At 44.0% G+C, this 27,862-nt stretch overlaps 1 protein-coding gene and 1 long non-coding RNA gene across 2 annotated transcripts in view; one reads left to right on the top strand and one right to left on the bottom strand.

Moving 5' to 3' along the window:
* MTMR9 (myotubularin related protein 9) overlaps nt 1-27,862 on the top strand; it is a 39,421-nt gene that overhangs the window by 7,321 nt on the left and 4,238 nt on the right. The window contains exons 4-8 of the mRNA XM_089688751.1: nt 4,320-4,493; nt 12,308-12,525; nt 19,325-19,486; nt 20,324-20,465; nt 25,353-25,573. Coding sequence (XP_089544877.1) covers nt 4,320-4,493; nt 12,308-12,525; nt 19,325-19,486; nt 20,324-20,465; nt 25,353-25,573 — 917 coding nt within the window. The remainder of the gene's footprint in view (nt 1-4,319; nt 4,494-12,307; nt 12,526-19,324; nt 19,487-20,323; nt 20,466-25,352; nt 25,574-27,862) is intronic.
* Nucleotides 1,130-27,862, bottom strand: part of LOC149453067 (uncharacterized) — a 61,011-nt gene continuing 34,278 nt past the window's right edge. The window contains exon 3 of the long non-coding RNA XR_016314738.1: nt 1,130-2,240. This is a non-coding gene — a long non-coding RNA (uncharacterized LOC149453067). The remainder of the gene's footprint in view (nt 2,241-27,862) is intronic.

Raw genomic sequence — 27,862 nt, 5'->3', positions numbered from 1 at the left:
AGGAAGACTGCTGAGTCTTGGTTTGTAGAATTTGCCCTCCTATGTTGGGCATTTGGTTCACTGAGGGGTTGTTTTGCATCCCCAATGTATTGTATTCCTCACTACACCGCACTGCATGTACAAAGTTGTTGGGACTTTTGATTCCCTGCTGTTTTGACAATGGTTCACACCTTCAGCCATGTAAATGTTGGGATATCTTCTTGACACTCATCAGAACTGAAAAATTGTTTTGGAGAAACTACAAAACGTCTTCAGTGGATATCAATGTTGGGATAGCTTCCTGACACTCCTCAGAACTGAAGAATTGTTTCGGAGAAGCTACGAAACATCTTCAGTGGATATGAACGTTGGGGTATCCTCTTGACACTCGTCAAAACTGAAGAATTGTTTCGGAAAAGCTACAAAACATTTTCAGTGGATATAAATGTTGGGATAGCCTCCTGACACTCATCAGAACTGAAGAATTGTTTTGGAGAAACTACAAAACGTCTTCAGTGGATATCAATGTTGGGATAGCTTCCTGACACTCCTCAGAACTGAAGAATTGTTTCGGAGAAGCTACGAAACATCTTCAGTGGATATGAACGTTGGGGTATCCTCTTGACACTCGTCAAAACTGAAGAATTGTTTCGGAAAAGCTACAAAACATTTTCAGTGGATATAAATGTTGGGATAGCCTCCTGACACTCATCAGAACTGAAGAATTGTTTCAGAAAAGCTACAAAACGCCTTCAGAAGCTACAAAATATCTTCAGCATTTCAGAAGTCCAGTTGAATGTGACCAACAACTACTACCTTTTTGTGAGTTGCGGGTTTATCTTTATGGTTGGTGTAATAGCTAGTTGAAAAATAGTTTAAGACAAGATGAAAGAGAGGCTTATCTTCTTTACAATCTTGATTGTCCATTGCTTCTTGTAAAATACCTTACTTGCTCTCTAGGGAGCCCCTAAACCTGGCCATGTAGCCACTGTAAACTATGACCTTCAGATTACTCCAGAACCCTGACATACCTCTTCTATTATAAATAATACTAATAATACAGGGTGCGGCAACATAACTTCCTTTTTTCAAAACGCAATAAAACCCATTTTATGAATCAGAATTGTTTTTATTGTCTTTAATAATGTAGGTACATATCTAAAGTTCTGTTTTACACAGTTTTGAAAATCATATCAGGTAGGTGACGCCCCCCAATGTCCATACACTGAATAAGCCGATTTCTGGCGTTTTTCATGACCCTTTCCAGCATAGCAGCGGGTATGTTGGCAAATTCTGCACGGATGTTGGCCTTCAGGTCTTGTAGGGTCCTTGGACGGTTTACATAAACGCGGGATTTCAAAAAACCCCACAAAAAAAAGTCGCAAGGGGCCAAATCGGGGGAGCGGGCTGGCCACTCCAAATCTCCCCTTATTGAGATGAGGTGCTCCGGGAAGTGTTCCCTTAAAACAGCCATTGATGCTCTTGAAGTGTGAGCCGTTGCTCCGTCCTGTTGGAACCAAATGTCCCCTAAGTCCAATTCATCAAGTCGTGGAAAAACAAATTCCTCCAACATGTTTACATACCGGTCTGAATTCACTGTCACTGTGACCTCATTTTCTTCAAAGAACCAGGGACCAATAATCCCAGCTGAGGCAATTGCACACCACACTGTGACTTTAGATGAATGCAAAGGCCTTTGATGCAATTCTCGAGGATTGGTGTCGGCCCAGTAGTGCATGTTCTGTTTGTTGACGCATCCAGTCAAGTGAAAATGGGCTTCATCACTGTAAAAAACAATTGCGTCCTCAGGGACATTTTCGAGTACTGCCTCACATGCGTTCCTCCGAGAATTGAAGTCGCGTTCGGAGAGTTCCTGCACAATCACCAACTTGTACGGATGGTAATGAAGGTCATCGTGAAGAATTCGCCTCACTGAACCATCCGAAAGTCCAAGGGCAGATGCATGTTTGTGCGCAGAACGCTGCGGGGATCGCAAGATTGAAGCTCTCACTGCTTCGATGTTCTCAGGTTATCTGATGGGTCGAGGGACTCTAGCTCTTCGTCTTGTCGTACTCGCGGTTTGTCTGAACGTAGTGACCCACGTAACAATTGATTTCCGGTCCAGGACACGGCCCAACGGGGCTACATTGAAGCGATGTCGGAAGGCGCGTTGGGTTGCGATCACAGAAAATCAGTTCGAAAAGTAGGCCTCTACGGCAAACGCACGCTGCTCACTGTTCCAACGCATGATGATGACTGACCTGGAAGAGAACAAAAACTTTAGAACTACGCCTGTCGCCTGAGACCACTCCCGCCCTGCTATGGCCGCTACAACCTGAATGGCACGCATTTCAAAAAAGAAGTTATGTTGCTGCACCCTGTACTAATCCATGGAAATACAAATTTTATATATTTCAGCTTGCTAGTCCTTAGATGTTTTGGCATTAGTTTTCTTTTTCTGTCTAAGAACATTTCAGCAAGTACAGATAATACCTCTTGATCCTGCCAGAAATCCAGTGCCATTATGGCTCCACGTGAAATAAAATGATATCTGTATAAATGTTGCATCACTTCTGTGGACTACAGGCTGCCTCCACCCTATGCTGTGAAAAGGAGAGGGAAGGTGTTCATTAGGCCTAACACACTTTTTGTCCTAGGGTGGCAATGCTGCACCTACACAGATGGTGTGGGAAAGGGTTGTCACCCTAGGACAGGAAGAGTGTTACTGGAAGGATCACCAGGTGAAAATAAAGAGAAAAAAAACAGAGCCACCATATGTAAGGAATGATAAGTTGTAACGTATAAAATGTTAGTTTTTGGATTTGGGATGATCTTGGGAGTGCTTGGATCCTAGTATGAACCCACCCGAGTGAGCCCACCACCTGTACTGGGCCAATTATCTGCTGGCCAGAACATTCTGTTCCTGCAGCCACACATATAAAAGGGACGTGTACAAGTCTGACTACAGTGCGAGGAATGCCTGGGCTTTTGATTGGCCCCGTACAGGTGACTGCTGTCTGGTGTGCTTGCTCACGTGGGTTCAGACAAGGATCTAAACACTATCTGCTGACATTTAAAAATAATCATGATTAAAAGCTCTGCTGACGTGGACCGTGGCCAGAGTCTTCATCATGAATAAAAGCTCTGCTGACGTGGTCCGTGGCCAGAATCTTCATCATGAATAAAGGCACTGCTGACATGGACCATGGCCAGAGTCTTCATCATGAATAAAAGCTCTGCTGACATGGACCGTGGCCAGAGTCTTCATCATGAATAAAAGCTCTGCTGACGTGGTCCGTGGCCAGAATCTTCATCATGAATAAAGGCACTGCTGACATGGACCATGGCCAGAGCCTTCATCATGAATAAAAGCTCTGCTGACATGGACCATGGCCAGAGTCTTTATCATGAATAAAGGCACTGCTGACATGGACCATGGCCAGAGTCTTCATCATGAATAAAAGCTCTGCTGACATGGACCATGGCCAGAGTCTTCATCATGAATAAAAGCTCTGCTGACATGGACCGTGGCCAGAGTCTTCATCATGAATAAAAGCTCTGCTGACATGGACCGTGGCCAGAGCCTTCATCATGAATAAAGGCACTGCTGACAAGGACCATGGCCAGAATCTTCATCATGAATTAAGGCTGGAAGGAAACCTGGAATGCAGAGCTGCTTTACACCACTTACCTAGTGCAGGGTTCAGATCATTTGACCCAGAACATAGAGGCGCCTTCCAGAGGACAGGTAAGTTCAAGCTCAGTCCAAAATTAATATCACCTTCTCTAACTGAGATGTCTAGACATCATAATCTGCTACCTAATGATTGTAATAGCCAGCAGACACCCTGATCTGCGTTTATGGGAACTAGTGAGTGTTTGTTTGAGAGGTAGACAAGTATTTTTGTGGGGTTTTTTTTTTTTTATTTTATTCCCAACTCTCCCTTGGAGTCATAAAAATATAAGAGCTGGTATGTACTAATTTGTCTAGTCTGGAGTAATAAGATACAAGATAAAATCTCACAAGGGCACTCTGTTACCACAAGGTTGGAAGAGCATAATTGTCTACAGAGTCTTTCTATGATGTATTATTAACAACACCCTCCACTGGAATCACTTGAACTCCGTCATTTGTAGGGAGGTCAACATACTTCTAGCCATATAGTGTATTTTTCTGGTGCGTTTACGTGATAGGGAGTTCTCCATAAATATCTGAAGTGCTGCATGTGTGTTCGTAGTGTCTAAGGCTTTGGCTTCCTTCCATAGCTGGAAAAGATCAGGAAAACGGTTTGTAGGTGGGTTGGTGCAGTGCCACACTATAAACGTGTGTTCTCTTACAGACCGATGAATGGCGGCTGAGCTACGTGAATAAAGATTTCTCTGTGTGCCCGTCATACCCTCCCATCGTCATCGTACCCAAATCTATCGATGATGAATCACTGCGGAAAGTAGCTGCCTTTCGGCAAGGTGGGAGATTCCCGGTTCTCAGCTATTACCATCGTAAAAACGGTATGGTGAGTATTCCTCATTGCACTTTGCATCCAGAATTTGCTCTTTACATTTTGTGATTTTGTATGAGGATGTGGGTAGTATTAACTTGTAAAATGTTTCAATCAAATATATAGAAATGCCCCATTTTACACCCAGTGAAGTCATTACTGGGTCTCTCCTCTGGTCTTTCGTCATAATATCGAGTTTGTTGGAAGGCAGGCCAGTTTTTGTAAACATCAGCGTAAAAGAACACATCTCTGGCATCTGGCATCGCTTTAGATGTGCATCTTTACTGGTCACTGGGTGGTGCAGACTTAAAGTAGAATTCCAGTTTTAACCTAACAAGTACTAAAAATGTCCCCTCCCCTCTCCTAAGACGCACGCTGACTAACCTGTGTAAAGAAATGTACCGATTTTCAGCCCGCTTTGGTCCAGTTATGTGATCCGGATCCCCTGTTTCAGTCAGCAGCAGCTGCAGGAGAGAGGAGGGAGTTCTGACAACATGTTGTAGCCTATAGTTGACGTCACCACTTCTGGAGTTCCCAGCCGCTGTTAAGCACTCTCTCCTCTCACCTGCAGCCACTTCTGATTTACACAGGGGAGTTCAGGTGACCAGACCAATGTGGGTTGAAAATAGGTAAGTATACACATCTATTTTACACAGGTTAGCATAGGTTTTAGGAGCAGGGAGGGGACATTTTAATAAAAGTTAGGCTTAGGCTGGAATTCTACTTTAATCTGTGCAATCTGCTGATAAGTTACTTGATTACAGACATGGAACGCAGTCAAGCAACTGATCAGCAGCTTGCACACCTAATGTCTGCAGCACCCAAAGGTCAGCAAACCAGCACATAATCTGCTGATGAGTTACTTGATTACAGACATGGAACGCAGTCAAGCAACTGATCAGCAGCTTGCACTGCTTATGTCTACAGTACCCAGTGGTCAGCAGACCAACACGTCTAAAGGGATGCTGGAGATGTGTTCTTTAATATAGCGCTCAGGAACAGCAGTACAGTGATTGACATCAGCCCTGAAGATCAACAACAACAACAATGAAGATCAAAAATGGTTGATGGCAGAGAAAGCTTATAGCTGTGAAAATTGGGCTTCTCTCAAGAGCCTTCCGCCCTGATGCAAGAAGTGGGAGGAGTTATGTAAATATCAAAATGCGTTGATTGGTGGATTTCAGTTGAAGGAGTGGACATTCCTTGGCAGACCAAATTTGCATTCACACTACCCTGAGTGAATAAATGAATGAATGAAAGGAGTGGCGCAGGGACTGTCAGGCTGGGAGGAAAGAGCCAGATGAAGCCGACTTGCTGCAGTTTCACAAATGCCCCCGGAACATAAGTGACAGGTCCACTTTACTGGGGAAGCTATGAGTTTTGGCATAAGTATCGGGGCAAGTACAGCGGGAATTTAAATGTATTCCACTCGTGGTTTGAGTTGCGTCAGAGTATCTACATACTGTAGATGTGTCAGATATGACCCCCCTGCAAAGCTGCCCTTGCATTTCTGTTGAGTTTGCAGCTCTGACGTGATCATTGCCAGTACAGGCAGCTGTAATGGGCTTTGGTTAATGCATGCATATATTATCTTCAACATCGAACACACAGCCACCACCACCACCACTCAGCATGCAAATACTTTTTTTTTTTAATTAAATCATTCTATTTTTATTACATAGCTATTGTGAGATCCAGTGGCATCATTCTTTGGTCTTTGTAGTAAGATTGAGTGTGGTTGGTAAGCCAGCAGGCTCCTGAAAACATTACAGCACCCTTCCTTGATCTTTAAATGGAAGAATGCATCTCAGACATCCATGTAGACATGTATTCTCCTCTCTGATGGCCACTGAGTGCTGCAGACTTTAGTTTTGCTATCTGCTGATCACTGTATTAGAGTGCAGTCAAGCAACTAATCAGTAGATTGCACAGCTAAAGTCTGCAGCAACCAGTGGCCAGCAAGCACCTGCACCCCCCTTCCCTTCGTCAAGTTAACATGCTAAATCATTTTATTTATTACAGGTACTTATATAGTGCTGGCAATTTACACAGAGCTTTTCATGCATGTGTGTGTGTGTGTGTGTGTATATATATGTATATAGTGTGTGTGTGTGTGTGTGTGTGTATATGTATATATATATACAGTTGCAAGAAAAAGTATGTGAACCCCTTGGGATTACGTGGAGTTTTGCATGAATTGGGCATAAAATGTGCTCTGAACGTCATCTAAGTCACAACAATAGAAGAACACAGTCTGCTGAACATAATACTACACAAACATTAGATGTTGCCATGGTTTAATTGCACATAACATGTAAACATTCACAGTGCAGGGAGGAAAAAGTATGTGAAACTTTGGACTTAATAACTGGTTGACCCTCCTTTGGCAGCAATAACCTCAACCAAATGTTTCCTGTAGTTGCAGATCAGACTTGCACAACGATCTGGAGTAATTTTGGACCACTCCTCTTCACAAAACTGTTTCAGTGTACCAATATTCTTGGGATGTCTGGTGTGAATCATTCTCTTAAGGTCATGCCACAGCATTTTAATCGGGTTGAGGTCAGGACTCTGACTGGGCCACTCCAGAAGGCGAATTCTGTGCTGTTGCAGCCATTGTTTTGTTGAATTACTTGTATGCTTTGGGTCATTGTCCTGTTGCATCACCCATCCTCTGCGGAGCTTCAGTTGGCGGACAGATGGTCGTACGTTTTCCTGCAAAATGTCTTGATAAACTCTGGAATTCATTTTCCCATCAATGACAACAATCCGTCCAGGCCCTGAGGCAGCAAAGCAGCCCCAAACCATGATGCTCCCTCCACCATGTTTTACAGTGGGGATGAGGTTTTGATGTTGGTGGGCTGTGCCTTTTTTTCTCCACACATAGTGTTGTGTGTTCTTCCCAAACAACTCAATCTTGGTTTCATCTGTCCACAGTATATTTTGCCAGTAGTGCTGTGGAACATCCAGGTGCTCTTTTGCAAACTTCAAACGTGCTGCAATATTCTTTTTGGACAGCAATGGCTTCCTCCGTGGTGTCCTCCCATGTACTCCATTCTTGTTTAATGTTTTCCTTATTGTAGATGTGTCAACAAAAATGTTAGCATGTGCCAGAGATTTCTGTAGGTCTTTAGCTGACACTCTGGGATTCTTCTTTACCTCATGCAGCATTCTGCGCTGTGCTCTTGCAGTCATTTTTACAGGACGACCACGCCTAGGGAGAGTAGCAACAGTGCTAAACTTTCTCCATTTGTAGACAGTCTGTCTTACCATGGACACATGAACATCAAGGCTTTTGGAGATACTTTTGTAACCCTTTCCAGCTTCATGCAAGTCAACAATTCTTGATCGTAGGTCTTCTGAGAGCTCTTTTCTGCGAGGCATGGTTCACATCAGACAGTGCTTCTTGAAACCAGTAAACGCAAAACAGGTGTGTGTTTTTTAAGGGCAGGACAGCTGTCAGCAACACATCCAATATCATCACACTGTTTCGAGTCAAGGTTGGCTCACTTCTGGCTCCAATTAGCTCTGGGAGAAGTCATTAAGCTAGGGCCTCACATACTTTTTCCTCCCTGCACTGTGAATATTTACATGTTATGTGCAATTAAACCATGGCAACATCTAATATTTGTGTAGTATTATGTTCAGCAGACTGTGTTCTTCTATTGTTGTGACTTAGATGACGTTCAGAGCATATTTTAGGCCCAATTCATGCAAAACTCCACGGAATCCCAAGGGGTTCACATACTTTTTCTTGCAACTGTATATATATATATATATATATATATATATATATATATATATATATATATATACAGTTGTGTTCAAAATAATAGCAGAATAGCAGTCAGACATCACTAACCTGATCAATCACTGTTTTTGGTAGAAATTATATTTCTACATGGCAAATAATTTACTATTAGGTATAGTAGAGTAATAGAAATCCAACAGACCCAACAGTCATGACATGCATGCTGCTGATTCTGTGTAATTGAATCACTAATTGAAAGGGGCATGTTCAAAATAATAGCAGTGTGGAGTTCTATTAGTGAGGTCATTCATTCTTTGAAAAACAGGTGGCAATTATTGCCCTTATTTAAGGAAGGAAGGCAGCAAATGTTGTTCATGCTGGTTACAGTGCATTTCTCTCTGAAATTCTGAGGAAAATGGGTCGTTCCAGACATTGTTGATTAAAAAGTTGATTGGAGAGGGGAAAATATATAAAGAAGTGCAGAAAATGATCGGCTGCTCAGCTAAAATGATCGCAAATGCTTTAAAATGGCAACCAAAACCTGAAAGACGTGGAAGAAAGCGAAAAACTACCATTCGAATGGATAGAAGAATAGCTAAAATGGCGCGGACTCAGCCAACAATCAGCTCCAGGAAGATGAAAGAAGGTGTGACGTTCCTTGTGAGGACTGTTACAATTAGAAGACGCCTATGTGAAGCCAAGCTATCTGCAAGAAGCCCCCGCAAAGTCCCACTGTTGGAAAAAAGACATGTGCTGAAGAGGTTACAATTTGCCAAAGAGCACATTGACTGGCCTAAAGAGAAATGGTGCAACATTTTGTGGACTGATGAAAGTAAGATTGTTCTTTTTGGGTCTAGTGGCCGGAGACAGTTTGTCAGATGACCCCCAAACACTGAATTCAAGCCACAGTACACTGTGAAGACAGTGAAGCATGGTGGTGCAAGCATCATGATATGGGGATGTTTCTCATACTACGGTGTTGGGCCTATTTATCGCATACCAGGGATCATGGATCAGTTTGAATACATCAGAATACTTGAAGAGGTCATGCTGCCTTATGCTGAAGAGGAAATGCCCTTGAAATGGGTGTTCCAACAAGACAACGACCCCAAACACACCAGTAAACGTGCAACATCTTGGTTCCAGACCAACAAGATTGACGTTATGGAGTGGCCAGCCCAATCCCCGGATCTTAATCCAATAGAAAACTTGTGGGGTGACATCAAAAATGCAGTTTCTGAGGCAAAACCAAGAAATAGAGAAGAACTGTGGAATGTAGTCCAATCATCCTGGGCTGGAATACCTGATCACAGGGGCCAGAAGTTGGTTGACTCCATGCAACACAGATGTACAGCAGTTCTCAGAAACAGTGCGACTACAACCAAATATTCATTAAGTGATTCAAAGGAAAGCAAAATCTTCAAACATTTTTCAGTTTATATAGTGAATGTTTGAGTTTGTAAAGAAGAATACAAACACTGCTATTTTTTTGAACAGCCTAATATTCACTTTTCTTCACTTTTTTTAGAGGAACAACACAAATTTGATCTATTTTTCTTCATGTTTTGATTTGGAATAGAATGCGTCGTGTTCCCAATGCATTTGTGTGGATGGAAATAAAAGTTATTGGAAGGATTTTGAGCTTTATTCACTTTTTTCAACACACTGCTATTATTTTGAACACAACTGTGTGTGTGTGTGTGCGTGTATACACACACACTGTGTATTCATGTCACAAGGTCTCTAATTCACATTCATACACGGCTCAAAAATATTAAAAGAACACTTTGAGAACACATCAGATCTCAATGGGGAAAATCTCCTGCTGGATCTCTATACTGATATGGACTGGGTAAGTTGTTAGGAATGTAAGGATGCCCCATAGTTTGATGGAAATGAAAATGATCGACCTACAGAGGACTGAATTCAAAGACACCCCGAAAATCAAAGTGAAACAATTATGTAGCAGACTAGTCCATTTTGCTGAAATTTCATTACAGCAACTCAAAATGGTCCTCAGTAGTTTGTATGACCCCCACGTGCTTGTATGCATGTCTGACAACGTCGGGGGAGGCTCCTAATGAGACTACGGATGGTGTCCTGGGGGATTTCCTCCCAGATCTGGACCAGGGCATCACTGAGCTCCTGGACAGTCTGAGGTGCAACCTGGCCGTGTCGGATGGACCGAAACATGATATCCTAAAGGGGTTTTATTGGATTTAGGTCAGGTGAGCGTGGGGGCCATTCAATGGTATCAATTCCTTCATCCTCCAGGAGCTGCCTGCATACTCTCCCCACATGAGGCCGGGCATTGTCGTGCACCAAGAGGAACCCAATACCCACTGCACCAGTGTAGGGTCTGACAATGGGTACAAGGATTTCATCCCGATACCTATTGGCAGTCAGGGTGCCATTGTCTAGCCTGTAGAGTTCTGTGTGTCCCTCCATGGATATGCCTCCCCAGACCATCACTGACCCACCACCAAAACGGTCATGCTGAACGATGTTACTGGCAGCATAATGTTCTCCACGGCTTCTCCAGACCCTTTCATGTCTGTCACATGTGCTCAGGGTGAACCTGCTCTCATCTGTGAAAAGCACAGGGCACCAGTGGTGGACCTGCCAATTCTGGTGTTCAATGGCAAATGTGAACCGAGCTCTATGGTGCCGGGCAGTGAGCACAGGGCTCACTAGAGGACGTCGGGCCCTCTGACCAAACAATCAGAAACAGACTTCATGAGGGTGGCCTGAGACATTCACACCAGTGGCTGCTGGAGGTCATTTTGTAGGGCTCTGGCAGTGCTCATCCTGTTCCTCCTTGCAAAAAGGAGCAGATACCAGTCCTGCTGATGGGTTAAGGACCTTCTACGGCCCTGTCCAGCTCTCCTAGAGTAACTGCCTGTCTCCTGGAATCTCCTCTATGCTCTTAAGACCTTCTGACAATGTCACATATTGATGTGCCATGCTGGAGGAGTTGGACTGCCTGTGCAATCTCTGTAGGATCCAGGTATAGCCTCATGCAGGGTTGTTGAATTCCTATCATCCGACGCCCAGGACATGTAGTTGGGGGCGCCAGGCAGGTAGGTTTTTTTTTTTCTTACCTTCAGGGCAAGCAGCATGGCTCACCTATCAGAAACAGATGGCGGCAGCGCTACCGCCGATTGATTCCACACAGTGCCAGCCTCCGCTCTCCCCTGCGTGAACCTCCCCCCGCCCACTATCTCCTGGGCTCCACTTCGTCAGCTAGAGTGGAGGGAGGAGAGTGGACATGTCTCCTCCTCCCCTTCTTGTCTTGACCCCCGAAGTGATGATGTGATGTCACTTCCGGGTTCCTGTTGAGAGAAAGAATGTAATGCGGTGCGATGTGCACTGCATTACATTCAGTGTAATACAGGGGAGACATCCAGGGTCTTTTGGATGCTGGATGTCTCAATAAAGAGAACCTGTCACCAAAATCATCACCTAGAGAACATTGTTCCCTATGTGATTAACAAAAAGTAAAAAAGATTGAGTTTGGTGGAGGGGCTGGCCTGCAGGCTACTGTAAACATCACAGCCCCCTGCCTCAAGCATTATGTAAAAAAAAAACACTTACCAGGCATCCATTTAGATGTGCATGCACTTTTATGCTAGTCACTGGGTGCTGCAGACTATAGGTGTGCAATCTGCTGATCAGCAGATTGCACAGATAAAGTTTACAGCACCCAGTGGGCAGTAGGGAGGAGCATGCATGGGTTTAAATGGATGCCTAGGATATGTTCTTTCATTTAATGCTCAGGAACAGTAGTATAGTGACAGACTACAACCCTAAGGATCACACCCTCACATGATGAAGAGCAAAATTGATTGATAGAAGTGAAAGCTAATAGCTGTGAGAGGTGGCCCAACAACTGTAGGGATCAGGAGGAGCGGGGAATGATGATGATCAAGATAGTTGCTTCACCTTTAAGGTCTATATTGTGGAGATGCAAGTTTGCTAAAAAATTAAAATTGATCAGTTTCAGCACAGGAGAGGATGTACTAGAAATGGGGAGGATGGAGTTCCGTTTTAACCGATTTGCGGATCGTCTTCTCTGCAGGTGATGATGCGCAGCAGTCAGCCTCTCACCGGGACCAACAACAGGCGCTGCAAGGAAGACGAAAAGCTTATAAACGCCACGTTAAGACCAGGAAAGCGTGGCTACATCATCGACACCCGTACTCTGAATGTGGCACAGCAAGCCAGAGCCCGGGGGGGCGGCTTTGAGCAGGAAGCATACTACCCACAATGGAGGAGAATCCACAAATCCATTGAAAGGTAAATTCAGCTGAGCCCCATGGCTCCTTTTTTCTCCCACTGATGCAAGGCACTCTCCCTACCACTGACACCAGTGATGGAACACCATTCCTTCCACTGACACCAACAGTAGGGCACTGTTCCTTCCACTGACACCAATGATAGGACACCAAACATTCCACTGACACCAACGATGGGGCACAGTTTATTCCACTGACACCAATGATAGGGCACCATTTATTCCACTGACACCAATGATAGGGCACCGTTTATTCCACTGACACCAACGATGTTGCACAATTTATTCCACTGACACCAATGATAGGGCACCATTTATTCCAATGACACCAATGATAGAGCACCATTCATTCCACTGACACCAACGATAGGGCATCATTCCTTTTCCTACTGACCACAGATTCTGTGTAATTTATTTACTCCCACTGACCATCAAGGCTGATACCTTCTTCCGCTGATGCTGGGGCATCTACTCACAGTGGTCACAGTCTGGCCCACCTAAAGTCTGAAGGACAGTAAACTGGTCCTTTTGTTTAGAAAGTTTAGAGACCCTGCAATATACAGTATATCTATATATGTCTATGACCACCCTGATTGTTCCTTTCTATGCATCTAGGAAACTCCCGATCCATGAATCGGAGGAGGTTACAGCTCCCAGGAGACCTTACAATCTTGGACAGTAGGCAGGGATGTACGCCTTGCATAAAATTGGTGTCCTGTAACTTTCACATTAGAAAAAGAGATGCAAACTGACCACACCAAGACAGGTCCACTTCTGTGCCCACCGTGGTCACTAACAAACATGAAAGGGGTTGTTTGCTAAGAGGACTGGCTAGATCGCCATGTATGTTATGGCCTTAGGATATCTCCTACAGTTTGCTCAGCTTAATCTGAGATTGCAGAGAGTTAGTCACCAACATTTTATTCAATGTGAAATGAAACCTAAAAAAATAAAGAAACCATTAACAGGCTGGAGTTTTATGACAGAACCCTTCTCCTTGCCTATCAGTGTTTACAGTGTATACACTGAGCTACACACAAGCAGTTCGGCGTACATTTATGGCACTGCTCTGTGTCATGATGAAGTGACTCCCACAGGAGTGACATCATTGCAGCTCGGCCAATCAAACGACCGAAGAGTCAGAACCTGAAAGGAAGTCCAGGAGAAGATGGAATCATCTATGACAGCCGAGAGCACTGACATTGCATCGCTGGAGGGGATAACTTGGGTATGTCTGCCATAATGTGCTAACATGCTGCACATACAATCAGAGGGCATTTTTTTATTTTTTTTATGCGTGGGTTTAATTTCACTTTAAGGGGTAATGTACACTTTAACCTCCCTGGCGGTATTCCCGAGTGTAGGTCGGGGTAAAGTTTCAGCACCACAAGCGGTAACCCCGAGCTACACTCGGGAATACCCTGCAGCGCTGCTCCAGGATCTCTTTTGCACTTGTCCTTTGCTCCCGCGATGTCCCTCCTGCAGTGTACCTGGCAATGTCCTCCGGCCGATGCCGGCATCTGTCTTCCGGGTTCCGTCCCCTGTGAGCGTCGGGACATACGGGGACGGAACTGGCGGGAAATTTAAAAATGTCAAAAAGCGACATTCACTAAATACACTAAAATCACATAGTAAAACATTGCTGTTTCAACCCATTTCACATACATTTTGTCCCGAGTGCTTTGTCCTGTGCCCTGCCTGCATTTTTACTGTTCTTTCTGCCTGGAAACTGAGAAACGTCCATGGCGTCCAAAAAGCGTCCCTTTAGGTCAAAAGCAGTTTTAGACCAGCTAGAGAACAGCGATAGTAAATCAGAACCACTTGCAGAATTGAGTGATAATGATTGGTGGGGAAATTTGTCATCAGACACTGAAAAAGATTCTGCGACTGAGCTCAGTTATGTGCGAACTTGGCGTTCTATTTCAAATTTCAGTGTTTTTGGTTTGATTATATTATTGAATTACATTTTATTATTATATTATTATTTTTTATGATTATTTATTAAATTATAATTTATGATTTCGTGTTTCAAATTTTAACATACCCGGGATGTTTACTAGACTCTTGTTCGGACAGATTTCAGTGAGTTATTCCAGAAAAGTACAGGCCTACAATAAAAAAAATGACTGGGAGGGTTATTTGACCCCTAAACAGTCCTCCTAAAGTGCTTAATGTCTAAAAAGTTGTAGTTAAAGAAGATGTGTGAGCACCTAGGTGCACCTTCGATCCTTTGTGATTTGCAGAGTTTAGAGATGGAGAGCCCTGTGTATCCTTGGATTGTCAGCAGGAGGGACACCTAGGTTCCTGCTCCAGGTGACTTCTGCTGGGAAAGGGTTAGGTTTGAAGGACTTTCTGGGACCTCTTTTCCATTGGATTGATCCTCCCTACTTGGTACTTGGCTGTGGAAGGTCCCTCAGATCTCTTCAATCAGATCTCTTTCCCTCTCCTGCCCTTTGGGCTAACATTCCTGTCCCTCGCTCCATGGCTGTTTGTACGTCTATGGGAATCAGGAGCTTCCTAGATCTATAGCTGAATACTTTTGGCCAGACTCTTCAGGCCCCAGTGTCGCCTAGGAGTGTAGGAGAGAATGTTTTAGCTCTCACCCTGTTCTTTTGGTGGTCTCCAGCTCACCATTCTGAGGATAAGTTGTTGTTCCAGCCCTTGTGGCAGTGACTTCCATGCACCTTCTTCCCCTGTCACATTAACTTTGTGGGATCAAACCCTTGGGTTCTCCAGTGGGCTCAGGGTCCCCTTCACGTCCTGGGGAAGGGGGGGGGAGAGTTATTGAGGTGTACTAATACCATACATTCTCTGGTCTACCTCACATAGCAAGGTTGGTTATCTGGCTAGACATCCTTCTTTAGTCAACAAGTCTTTTGCCCTTGACCTGTATGGTTGGAGATGAGAGACCTTTGGCCTCCCTAGGCAAACCTGGCTCGTGTCTACTTGTCTGTTTTTTCTTTCCTTTCCCTGAAACCTATATTGTGTCTTCTGGGGCTTCTCCACATGCTTTTGCAAATGGCCACATTAGGTTGTTGGTAATTGTTGCAGAATTATTTCTCCTGTTTTGATTGGTGAACTTTTTTCTGACTCCAGATTTGTTTTTTCTCTTCCTTGTGAAGTCATTCCCCTCAGGCAGTGGCCATCTCCATTTTGTTCTGGGACGTGAGATTGATCCTGTGTTCTTCCCTTTGTCGTGGTAGTAGGTTCTCCTATCTAGTAGTGGGGGGGGGGGGTATTCTCAGTCATTCATTCTTCAACTCAGGTTTTGTTACTTTAGGCATCTCCTTGGCTGCAGACAGTCCCAAGTCCTCCTAATGAGGCCTGTTTTTTGCTGTGATGCCCACTCCTTAGTTGGATTTCTTTTTGTTGTCACGTCACAACCTGATCCCTGGTGTCTCTCAATATAGTGGAAAGAAAATGTGACTTCTGTACTTATCATAAAACACATTTCTTGGAGTATATTGAAGGACACAGCTCCTGCCCCCTGTGTATTTGTTCATTTCTTTAGGAACAGTCTTGTTTGGCAGAGGGAGGTTATACTGGGGGCTGCCTTACAATTTTTCTGTCCAGTCATCCTGTAGTCAGCTGAATAACTCTACTGTATCTAAATTCCTTTGTCTCTCAGGGGACTCTAAGAACTCTTAGACTTTAAGAGTTGCTACCCGGTCACAGTAGATTTACTGTGACCAGGCAGCAGCTGCAGGCTTGGCACCTCCTGCTGCCCCTCACTGTGGTTAGACACAGCGGAATTTTGTCAGCAAGTCCCGGCCAATAATTTATGGACAGGACGTGCTGATTGACTTTGTAGCTTGGTATTCAGAGCAGCAGTCTGGCTGTTTCTTCTCCCTGCTAAGCAGGGAGAAAAAAAACAGCCAAGTCTCTTAGTAAAAGCAGCACACATTACACATTGTTAGGCACACAGTTAACCCCTTGATTGCCTCTAGATGTTAACCTCTTTCATCCAGTGACATTCGTACAATGTACAATATTGGCAATGATCACTGTATTAGTGTCACTGTTGATGTCAGTGTACCTCCCAGCCAGCGTCAGCTAGCACCAAATTGCCCACTACACTATAAGTCGCTGATCATCACTATTACCAGTATAGCAGCTTAGCTGCGTAAATTCCAGTATATATACCATATTTTGTAGACGCTATAACTTGTGCACAAAGCAATTAATATACGCTTATTCTGACTTTTTTTTGACCAAAGACATGTAGCAGAAATCATTTGGCCTAAATTTATGAATACATTTATTCATTTTATTTTTTTTTTTATTGGATATGTTTTATACCAGAAAGTAGAAAATAAGAAACTATTGTTTTGTTTTTTTTCAAAATGTTCTTCATTTATATAATAAAAAAAAAAACAGTGGTGATCAAATACCACCAAAAGAATCCTTTATTTGTGTGAAAACAATTATATAAATTTCATTTGGGTACAGTGTTGCAAGACAGCGCAATTGCCAGTTAAAATAGCATAGAGCTAAATAGCAAAAAGTGCAGTGGTCATGAAAGCCCCCCGGAAGTCAAGTGGTTATGACATGGATTTTTTTTTTTTTTTTTTTTTTACGGTGAATACAAAAATCCTATATTAAATTTCACTACTTTGCTTTTTTTGTTGTAACTGTTCAGCAGGGATGCAAATCTAAATTGGAATTTGTATTTTTATACCATAGCACAGTGTTTCTCAACTTTTTTTCAGTTAAGACACCCTTTAAAATTCCACACAATCTTGAGGCACCCTTTAAAATTCCGCACAATCTTGAGGCACCCTTTAAAATTCCGCACAATCTTGAGGCACCCTTTAAAATTTGGCACAATCTTGAGGCACCCTTTAAAATTCCGCACAATCTTGAGGCACCCTTTAAAATTCGGCACAATCTTGAGGCACCCTTAAAATTCGGCACAATCTTGAGGGCACCCTTGAAATTCGGCACAATCTTGAGGCACCTTTTAAAATTCGGCACAATCTTGAGGCACCCTTTAAAATTCGGCACAATCTTGAGGCACCCTTTAAAATTCGGCACAATCTTGAGGCACCCTTTAAAATTCGGCACAATCTTGAGGCACCTTTTAAAATTCGGCACAATCTTGAGGCACCCTTTAAAATTCGGCACAATCTTGAGGCACCCTTTAAAATTTGGCACAATCTTGAGGCACCCTTTAAAATTCCGCACAATCTTGAGGCACCCTTTAAAATTCGGCACAATCTTGAGGCACCCTTAAAATTCGGCACAATCTTGAGGCACCCTTAAAATTCGGCACAATCTTGAGGCACCCTTAAAATTCGGCACAATCTTGAGGCACCCTTAAAATTCGGCACAATCTTGAGGCACCCTTTAAAATTTGGCACAATCTTGAGGCACCCTTTAAAATTCGGCACAATCTTGAGGCACCCTTTAAAGTTCTGCACAATCTTGAGGCACCCTTTAAAATTCGGCACAATCTTGAGGCACCCTTTAAAATTCGGCACAATCTTGAGGCACCCTTTAAAATTCGGCACAATCTTGAGGCACCCTTTAAAGTTCTGCACAATCTTGAGGCACCCTTTAAAGTTCTGCACAATCTTGAGGCACCCTTTAAAATTCGGCACAATCTTGAGGCACCCTTTAAAATTCGGCACAATCTTGAGGCACCCTTTAAAGTTCTGCACAATCTTGAGGCACCCTTTAAAATTCGGCACAATCTTGAGGCACCCTTTAAAATTCTGCACAATCTTGAGGCACCCTTTAAAATTCCGCACAATCTTGAGAGACCCTTAAAATTCTGCATAATCTTGAGGCACCTTTTAAAATTCAGCACAATCTTGAGGCACCTTTTAAAATTCCGCACAATCTTGAGGCACCTTTTAAAATTCCGCACAATCTTGAGGCACCTTTTAAAATTCCGCACAATCTTGAGGCACCTTTTAAAATTCCGCACAATCTTGAGGCACCTTTTAAAATTCAGCACAATCTTGAGGCACCTTTTAAAATTCCGCACAATCTTGAGGCACCCTTTAAAATTCTGCATAATCTTGAGGCACCCTTTAAAATTCAGCACAATCTTGAGGCACCTTTTAAAATTCCGCACAATCTTGAGGCACCTTTTAAAATTCCGCACAATCTTGAGGCACCTTTTAAAATTCCGCACAATCTTGAGGCACCTTTTAAAATTCCGCACAATCTTGAGGCACCTTTTAAAATTCAGCACAATCTTGAGGCACCTTTTAAAATTCCGCACAATCTTGAGGCACCCATTACAAAATGTAAAAAAACTAAACAAATAGTTTTACAGAACGCAACAACATCCACACATGTAGGACTGGTAGAGGTGATTTATTTGTCCAAAGCAAATACACTTTTGCACACTGGTACTGACTAGTATTCTATTGTTTCTCTGCTCCCTCAGTTTCTCACTCAGCAAGTGTGACCCCAGTGTGGACAAAAAGGGGCGGGGGAGGGGCAAACAAGGATGCTGTGCATGTGCCTGACGTCCTCCTTATCAACTGATGACATCATTGGTTATGTCGCGCGACTAGAGCATTGTAATGGGGCACAATGAAAACCTCTAGTTTTGTGTACCTAAAAGGCTGGCTTGTACACAATTTTTAGGCATTTTGCCAAGGCACCCCTGAAGAAGCCTGAAGGCACCCCAGGTTGAAAAAGGCTGCCATAGAAAGCAGTTCAAAAATGTTTACAATCCCTTTAGTCGGAGATGCAAAGGAGACTCAGATTTCTCATGAAAAAAATATTTTTTTTCTTTTTTTTTTTTTTAAATCTTTTTCTATGTTTTTTGTGTTCTTTATGTTTCAGATTTAACATCCTGCAGGAAAGTTTGATCAAACTGGTAGAGGCCTGCAATGACCAATCTCATAACATGGATCGCTGGCTTAGCAAGTTGGAGGCCTCTAACTGGCTGAACCACATCAAAGAGATTTTAACCACGGCCTGCCTGGCGGCACAGTGCATCGATCGGTGAGCGGACTATAATGCATCCATTAGGAATGAATATCTGATATATATGTGAAATACTAATAAGTACATAAGCCAGTGTAAATGAAAATTACAGGAAGTGCAAAGATAATACGTTGGGTAGAAAGTCTATCCTCCCCGTCTTGTATCTTGGCTGGGGCTCATCAGGAATAGTTTGGCTATGACCCAGTCCTTTTTTATAGACCACAAGACCCAACCTTCGCTGACATACTCACATCACCCCCCTTATTTTGCTGTCCTCACCACCCCCTTAAGGGTCCTTCATCCAATGTGCATTTTTCTTACAATTATGTCGCACTTGATGACATCATCGCCATCATACTGTAGGAAAGTTCCTTGACCTAGGTCACCATTAGGTTACAATCTGTACTTTTATCGTTCGGTGATTGACAGCAAGCAGATGTTCTCAGCACTGCAGGGTATCTTCAGGGTGTTTGATTGTGATTGTATTCCCAGGAACTGTAATTAAGTTTCTGGGGCAGATATAACCCCCATAAATAAACTGCTGGGTGAAGTCCTATCTCAGGAGATGGAATCTTTCTTTTATGACCCCCTGCCATAAGCATCCAGCTAAGTAATCTTGCTCCCTTGATGTTGTGGTGCATTCAGTAGTGACAAGAGATGCCCCATTGATAACTGAAATAGCCGTACTGCCATATTGGACAGCTATACGGAAATGTCAAATCACCACTTCATAATTGCCCTGATACTGTATATGAGAATGTTGTGCGCCCCAACAGCATGTATTAATTAGTTGTATCTGTATCAGTAATTGTGTCTTGTACTAAGTAATGGTATGTTTGTATGTCTTTGTGTTAGGGAGGGGGCGTCAGTGTTGGTCCATGGCTCAGAAGGCATGGATTCCACATTACAGGTGACGTCTTTAGCCCAGATCATCCTGGATCCCAAATGCAGAACCATCCGTGGCTTTGAAGCATTGATTGAGAAGGAATGGTTACAGGTGAGCGGGGAAGATGGAATGGGGTGTATATAGATGGGAGGGGGGGGAGATGGAATGGAGTGTGTATAGATGAGGGGGGAAGATGGAATGGAGTGTATATAGATGGGAGGGGGGAAGATGGAATGGGGTATATATAGATGGGAGGGGGGAAGATGGAATGGGGTATATATAGATGGGAGGGGGGGGAGATGGAATGGGGTGTATATAGATGGGAGGGGGGAAGATGGAATGGGGTGTATATAGATGGGAGGGGGGAAGATGGAATGGGGTGTATATAGATGGGAGGGGGGAAGATGGAATGGAGTGTATATAGATGGGAGGGGGGAAGATGGAATGGAGTGTATATAGAGGTGAGCGGGGAAGATGGAATGGTGTGTATATAGATGGGAGGGGGGAAGATGGAATGGAGTGTATATTCAGTCAGGTCCATAAATATTGGGACATCGACACAATTCTAACATTTTTGGCTCTATACACCACCACAATGGATTTGAAATGAAACGAACACGATGTGCTTTAACTGAAGACTGTCAGCTTTACTTTGAGGGTATATACATCCACATCAGGTGAACGGTGTAGGAATTACAACAGTTTGCATATGTGCCTCCCACTTGTTAAGGGACCAAAAGTTATGGGACAGAATAATAATCATAAATCAAACTTTTACTTTTTAATACTTGGTTGCAAATCCTTTGCAGTCAATGACAGCCTGAAGTGTGGAACGCATAGACATCACCAGACGCTGGGTTTCATCCCTGGTGATGCTCTGTCAGGCCTCTACTGCAACTGTCTTCAGTTCCTGCTTGTTCTTGGGGCATTTTCCCTTCAGTTTTGTCTTCAGCAAGTGAAATGCATGCTCAATCGGATTCAGGTCAGGTGATTGACTTGGCCATTGCATAACATTCCACTTCTTTCCCTTAAAAAACTCTTTGGTTGCTTTTGCAGTATGCTTTGGGTCATTGTCCATCTGCACTGTGTAGCGTCCAATGAGTTCTGAAGCATTTGGCTGAATGTGAGCAGATAATATTCCCGAAACACTTCACAATTCATCCTGCTGCTTTTGTCAGCAGTCACATCATCAATAAATACAAGAGAACCAGTTCCATTGGCAGCCATACATGCCCACGCCATGACACTACCACTACCATGATCACTGATGAGGTGATATGCTTAGGATCATGAGCAGTTCCTTTCCTTCTCCATACTCTTCTCTTCCCATCACTCTGGTATAAGTTGATCTTGGTCTCATCTGTCCATAGGATGTTGTTCCAGAACTGTGAAGGCTTTTTTAGATGTCGTTTGGCAAACTCTAATCTGGCCTTCCTGTTTTTGAGGCTCTCCAATGGTTTACATCTTGTGGTGAACCCTCTGTATTCACTCTGGTGAAGTCTTCTCTTGATTGTTGACTTTGACACACATACACCTACCTCCTGGAGAGTGTTCTTGATCTGGCCAACTGTTGTGAAGGGTGTTTTCTTCACCAGGGAAAGAATTCTTTGCTCATCCACCATAGTTGTTTTCTGTGGTCTTCCAGGTCTTTTGGTGTTGCTGAGCTCACCGGTGCGTTCCTTCTTTTTAGGAATGTTCCAAACAGTTGTTTTGGCCACGCCTAATGTTTTTGCTATCTCTCTGATGGGTTTGTTTGTTTTTTTTTCTCAGCCTAATGATGGCTTGCTTCACTGATAGTGACAGCTCTTTGGATCTCATCTTGAGAGTTGACAGCAACAGGTTCCAAATGCAAATAGCACACTTGAAATGAACTCTGGACCTTTTATTTGCTCATTGTAATTGGGATAATGAGGGAATAACACACACCTGGCCATGGAACAGCTGAGAAGCCAATTGTCCCATTACTTCTGGTCCCTTAACAAGTGGGAGGCACATATGCAAACTGTTGTAATTCCTACACCGTTCACTTGATTTGGATGTAAATACCCTCAAATTAAAGCTGACAGTCTGCAGTTAAAGCACATCTTGTTCGTTTCATTTAAAATTCATTGTGGGGGTGTATAGAGCCAAAAATGTTAGAATTGTGTCCATGTTCCAATATATATGGACCTGACTGTAGATGGGAGGGGGGAAGATGGAATGGAGTGTACAGTGGGGCAAAAAAGTATTTAGTCAGCCACCAATTGTACAAGTTCTCCCACTTACAAAGATGAGAGAGGCCTGTAATTGGCATCATAGGTAGACCTCAACTATGAGAGACAAAATGAGAAAACAAATCCAGGCAATCACATTGGCTGATTTGGAAAGAAGTTATTTGCAAATTATGGTGGAAAATAAGTATTTGGTCACCTACAAACAAGCAAGATTTCTGGCTCTCACAGACCTGTACCTTCTTCTTTAAGAGGCTCCTCTGTCCTGCACTCATTACCTGTATCAATGGCACCTGTTTGAACTTGTTATCAGTATAAAAGACACCTGTCCACAACCTCAAACAGTCACACTCCAAGCTCCACTATGGTGAAGACTAAAGAGCTGTCGAAGGACACCAGAAACAAAATTGTAGACCTGCACCAGGCTGGGAAGACTGAATCTGCAATAGGCAAGCAGCTTGGTGTGAACAAATCAACTGTGGGAGCAATAATTAGAAAATGGAAGACATACAAGACCACTGATAATCTCCCTCAATCTGGGGCTGCACGCAAGATCTCACCCCGTGGGGTCAAAATAATCACAAGAACGGTGAGCAAAATTCCCAGGACCACACGGGGGGACCTAGTGAATGACCTGCAGAGAGCTGGGACCAACGCAACAAAGGCTACCATCAGTAACACACTACGCCGCCAGGGACTCAGATCCTGCAGTGCCAGACGTGTCCCCCTGCTTAAGCCAGTACATGTCCGGACCCGTCTGAAGTTTGCTAGAGAGCATTTGGATGATCCAGAAGAGGATTGGGAGAATGTCATATGGTCAGATGAAACCAAAATAGAACTGTTTGGTAGAAACACAACTTGTCGTGTTTGGAGGAGAGAGAATGCTGAGTTGCATCCAAAGAACACCATACCTACTGTGAAGCATGGGGGTGGCAACATCATGCTTTGGGGCTGTTTCTCCGCAAAGGGAACAGGATGACTGATCCATGTACAGGACAGAATGAATGGGGCCATGTATCGTGAGATTTTGAGTGCAAACCTCCTTCCATCGGCAAGGGCATTGAAGATGAAACGTGGCTGGGTATTCCAACAACACAATGATCCCAAACATACCGCCCAGGCAACGAAGGAGTGGCTTCATAAGAAGCATTTCAAGGTCCTGGAGTGGCCTAGCCAGTCTCCAGATCTCAACCCCATAGAAAACCTTTGGATGGAGTTGAAAGTCCATGGAGTCCAGCGACAGCCCCAAAACATCACTGCTCTAGAGGAGATCTGCATGGAGGATGGGCCAACATACCAGCAACAGTGTGTGCCAACCTTGTGAAGACTTACAGGAAACGTTTGACCTCTGTCATTGCCAACAAAGGATATATAACAAAGTATTGAGATGAACTTTTCATATTGACCAAATACTTCTTTTCCACCATAATTTGCAAATAAATTCTTTCCAAATCAGCCAAAGTTATTCTCTGGATTTATTTTTCTCATTTTGTCTCTCATAGTTGAGGTCTACCTATGATGCCAATTACAGGCCTCTCTCATCTTTTTAAGTGGGAGAACTTGCACAATTGGTGGCTGACTAAATACTTTTTTGCCCCACTGTATATAAATGGGAGTGGGGAAGATGGAATGGAGTGTATATAGATGGGAGGGGGGGAGATGGAATGGCGTGTATATAGATGGGAGGGGGGGGAGATGGAATGGCGTGTATATAGATGGGAGGGGGAAGATGGAATGGAGTGTATATAGATGGGAGGGGGGAAGATGGAATGGAGTGTATATAGATGGGAGGGGGGAAGATGGAGTGTATATAGATGGGAGGGGGGAGATGGAATGAAGTGTATATAGATGGGAGGGGGAAGATGGTATGGAGTATATATAGATGGGAGGGGGAAGATGGAATGGAGTGTATATAGATGGGAGGGGGGAAGATGGAATGAAGTGTATATCGATGTATAGGCATCTAGGGAAGGTGAACATGTGGAGTATGGCTGTTTTTGTAAAATTAGGAGCTGTTATTATTATTGCTCCTGTGGACAGGCGTCTTTTATACAGGTAACAAAATGAGATTAGCAGCACTCCCTTTAAGAGACTGCTTCTAATCTCAGCTTGTTACCTGTATGAAAGACACCTGGTAGCCAGCAATCCTGCTGAATGATAGAGGATCAAATACTTATTTCCCTCATGAACATGCAAATCAGTGCATCATTTATTAGACATGCATCTCTGCTGAATGTTTTGTTGCTATTCAGTCTCTCAGTTTTACAATACACCGAACATTCGATTTTTAGACTGATCATTTCTTTGTGAGTGGGCAAACATTCAATGTCAGCAGGGGATCAAATACTTTTTTCCTTCACTGTACAGATTAAAGCTAATCCCTTTAATCTGCAAATGAATGAGTAAATACAAAACAAAGTCACTGGTGTCCGAACGATGTTTATAAACACTGTCAGACATCTGTTTTTTTTTCTTTACAGCAATAGCTTCTGAAGCCACTGTAATTACATAGCTATTCCCGGCTGTCATTTTCACATTTGGGATTTGCTGGCAAGTGGGGGGGAGCAGTAAGAAGGGCAGGGCGCATACTGCAAACATCTTTTTTGGACATGTGTAGCACGTCTAATTATCGAAATTAGTTAAAATTCCTGTTATGGAGATTTACTTGATACCCAAGTGTACAATGTAGGTCTACAAAGTAGTTTAAATCCCAATCCTGTCCTTTATTTATCGCTCACAGATAAACATGGTGTTTTATCCTTTCAGTAATTCTGGTCTTTTTCTTCAGGCTGGTCATCCATTCCGGCATCGCTGCACACAGTCCGCGTACTCCAACAGTAAGCAGAAATGGGAGGCCCCGACTTTCCTCCTGTTCCTGGACTGCGTGTGGCAGATCCTCCGCCAGTTCCCGTGTTCCTTCCAGTTTAACGACCGCTTTCTCATCACGCTCTTTGAGCACGCCTATGCCTCTCAGTTCGGGACCTTCCTCTGCAACGACGAATATGAGAGGTCAGTGCCCAAGGCCAAAGCCCCCGTGAAATAGACAAAAATCTTATTTGTTTTAAAAAAAGTTGAATTCCACGTAGACCAGTTAGTACAGGTATGTGTTCATTAACCCCTTCCTGCCCCAGTGTCCCTTTAAATAGCTGTGAATGCCCAGGTGGTCGGTTGGGGATCATCAAGGATCAGTGATCACAATGGCTACATAATCAAAAGCCGGTCCCTCCGGCTACCGATACTCGATTTGGTCTTTGTGGCGGGAGCATGCTCATAGGCATTCGGGTGCCCAGTGACGCACATGTGCAGTGTGTAAGCGTTAAAGCCCACCCCTCTGCCACCACACACACGTATTGGGTGGTCATAAAGCAGATAAGTGTTACTAAACCCACAACAGTAAAATCAGTTTGTAAATGCAGTAAAGCTTGCTTGTTATACTCACTGAGGAACTTAAGGAGTTAATCCTCTGCATTGTTTGATTTCCTGCTGTTTGATCCTGACTTCTGTGATCCTCCCCTTCTTACAGTGCCCCCCTCTTATTTCCGAAGACATATTGTGTGGAGTCACTCTGCACGTGCTCCATTTGGTGTATATTGCTAGAGTGTTTTTTTGGGGTGGGGGGGAGTGCATGTGATCAGCAAAGGAACAATCAGCACTGTTCAGACAGAGGTCAGAGATCTTGCATCCTCCTGGAGCAAAATGAAAACTCCTCCTACAAGCTTTAACTAGTGTTCTGCTGGACACTGGTAGAAGTCAGAAGACTGCTCTAACTGCTGATAAGAAAAGGTATTTAGCGGTTTATATTTACTAAAATAATTGCATTTCCATGCTGTGTGTACTGTGGGAGACCAGATATAGTGAATGCAGGGTCCGGGGAGACCAGATACAGTGAATGCAGAGTCCGGGGAGACCGGATCTAGTGAATGCGGGGTCCGGGGAGACCGGATCTAGTGAATGCGGGGTCCGGGGAGACCGGATCTAGTGAATGCGGGGTCCGGGGAGACCGGATCTAGTGAATGCGGGGTCCGGGGAGACCGAATCTAGTGAATGCGGGGTCCAGGGAGACCGGATCTAGTGGATGCAGGGTCCTGGGAGACCGGATCTAGTGGATGCAGGGTCCGGGGAGACCAGATATAGTGAATGCAGGGTCCGGGGAGACCAGATATAGTGGATGCAGGGTCCGGGGAGACCGGATCTAGTGGATGCAGGGTCCAGGGAGACCAGATATAGTGGGTGCAGGGTCCGGGGAGACCAGATATAGTGAATGCAGGGTCCGGGGAGACCAGATATAGTGAATGCAGGGCCCTGGGTTTAGTAACACTTTAATAAACCATTCGGGGCTTGTTTACACTTGCATTGCCATCTGAAAAGGAATCCTCCTGGTTGCCAGTTATAAGCCTTGAAACCCGTGGTTTTACTACCCCCATCTTTAACCTTATATGTTGGCTGGCTGGGATGGTACATATGCCACGGCTGTGATGCTTTGCAGTACCACTGGCAAACCTGACTCATTCAACTGAATGGAGCACACCGCAGTCATGTGTAATGCGTGCAGTTGCAGCGGGGCTCCGTTCACTTGAACGAGTCATGTTTGGCAGTGCTACTGCCTGCCAAACCTAACATGGGGTCTAGTTTTTACCGCAGCTGCGAAGCAAAGCACTGCAGCATGTGTACTGTCCCAGCCGGCCAGCCTGAAAGGTTAAAGTTAGGAGTCAGGGATTGGTAAAACCGCAGTGCACCTTTTTTTGCCACCCCCTTGGCCAAAAGTATAAATGGGGGCTAAATGAATGTTTTGAGTAAAAGCAGTGTCAGTACCTGATGTATCAGCTCTGCAGTACAGAGACTGCAAAAGGCTGAGATTGCGGAGGGGAGAAGCAGCACAAGGAGCATGCATGTTACAGTGCACATGTGCCAAAAAGGAACATGCTGTTAGTGGGAGAGAGCAGTGAGTGAGAGAAGACATGAGTGCAGTCTGGAGGTGCATGCATCTCACTCGCCTTCGTCCCACTTGATAGCACTGGTGCTTGGCAATTGTCCACTCAGGAGTCCAGGACTGTCACATGGGGGTCATCAGACAGCACTGAAATGTACAGCACATTGATAGTGGATGCTCCATAAATAGGGCTTCAGTCTGGGGTGGAGCTGACAGCTAGTAGAAACAGACAAAAACATGCTTTTATTGCACAGTGTGGCCATGGATAAGAATGGGACCACATTATCCATGCATTTGGTCCCCTGGGGGATCAAACAGTGTTTTTAAATCGTGGTGATACTTCTAATAACTTCATCCTTCTATCCTTA

The sequence above is a fragment of the Staurois parvus genome, unplaced genomic scaffold, assembly GCF_062004578.1.
Source record: "Staurois parvus isolate SC_StPar_1 unplaced genomic scaffold, SC_StPar_1.0 ptg000453l, whole genome shotgun sequence".
NCBI classification, from domain to species: Eukaryota; Metazoa; Chordata; class Amphibia; order Anura; family Ranidae; genus Staurois; species Staurois parvus.
The sequence above is the reverse complement of the archived record's forward strand: the minus strand, read 5'-3'. Positions and strand labels throughout refer to the sequence as shown.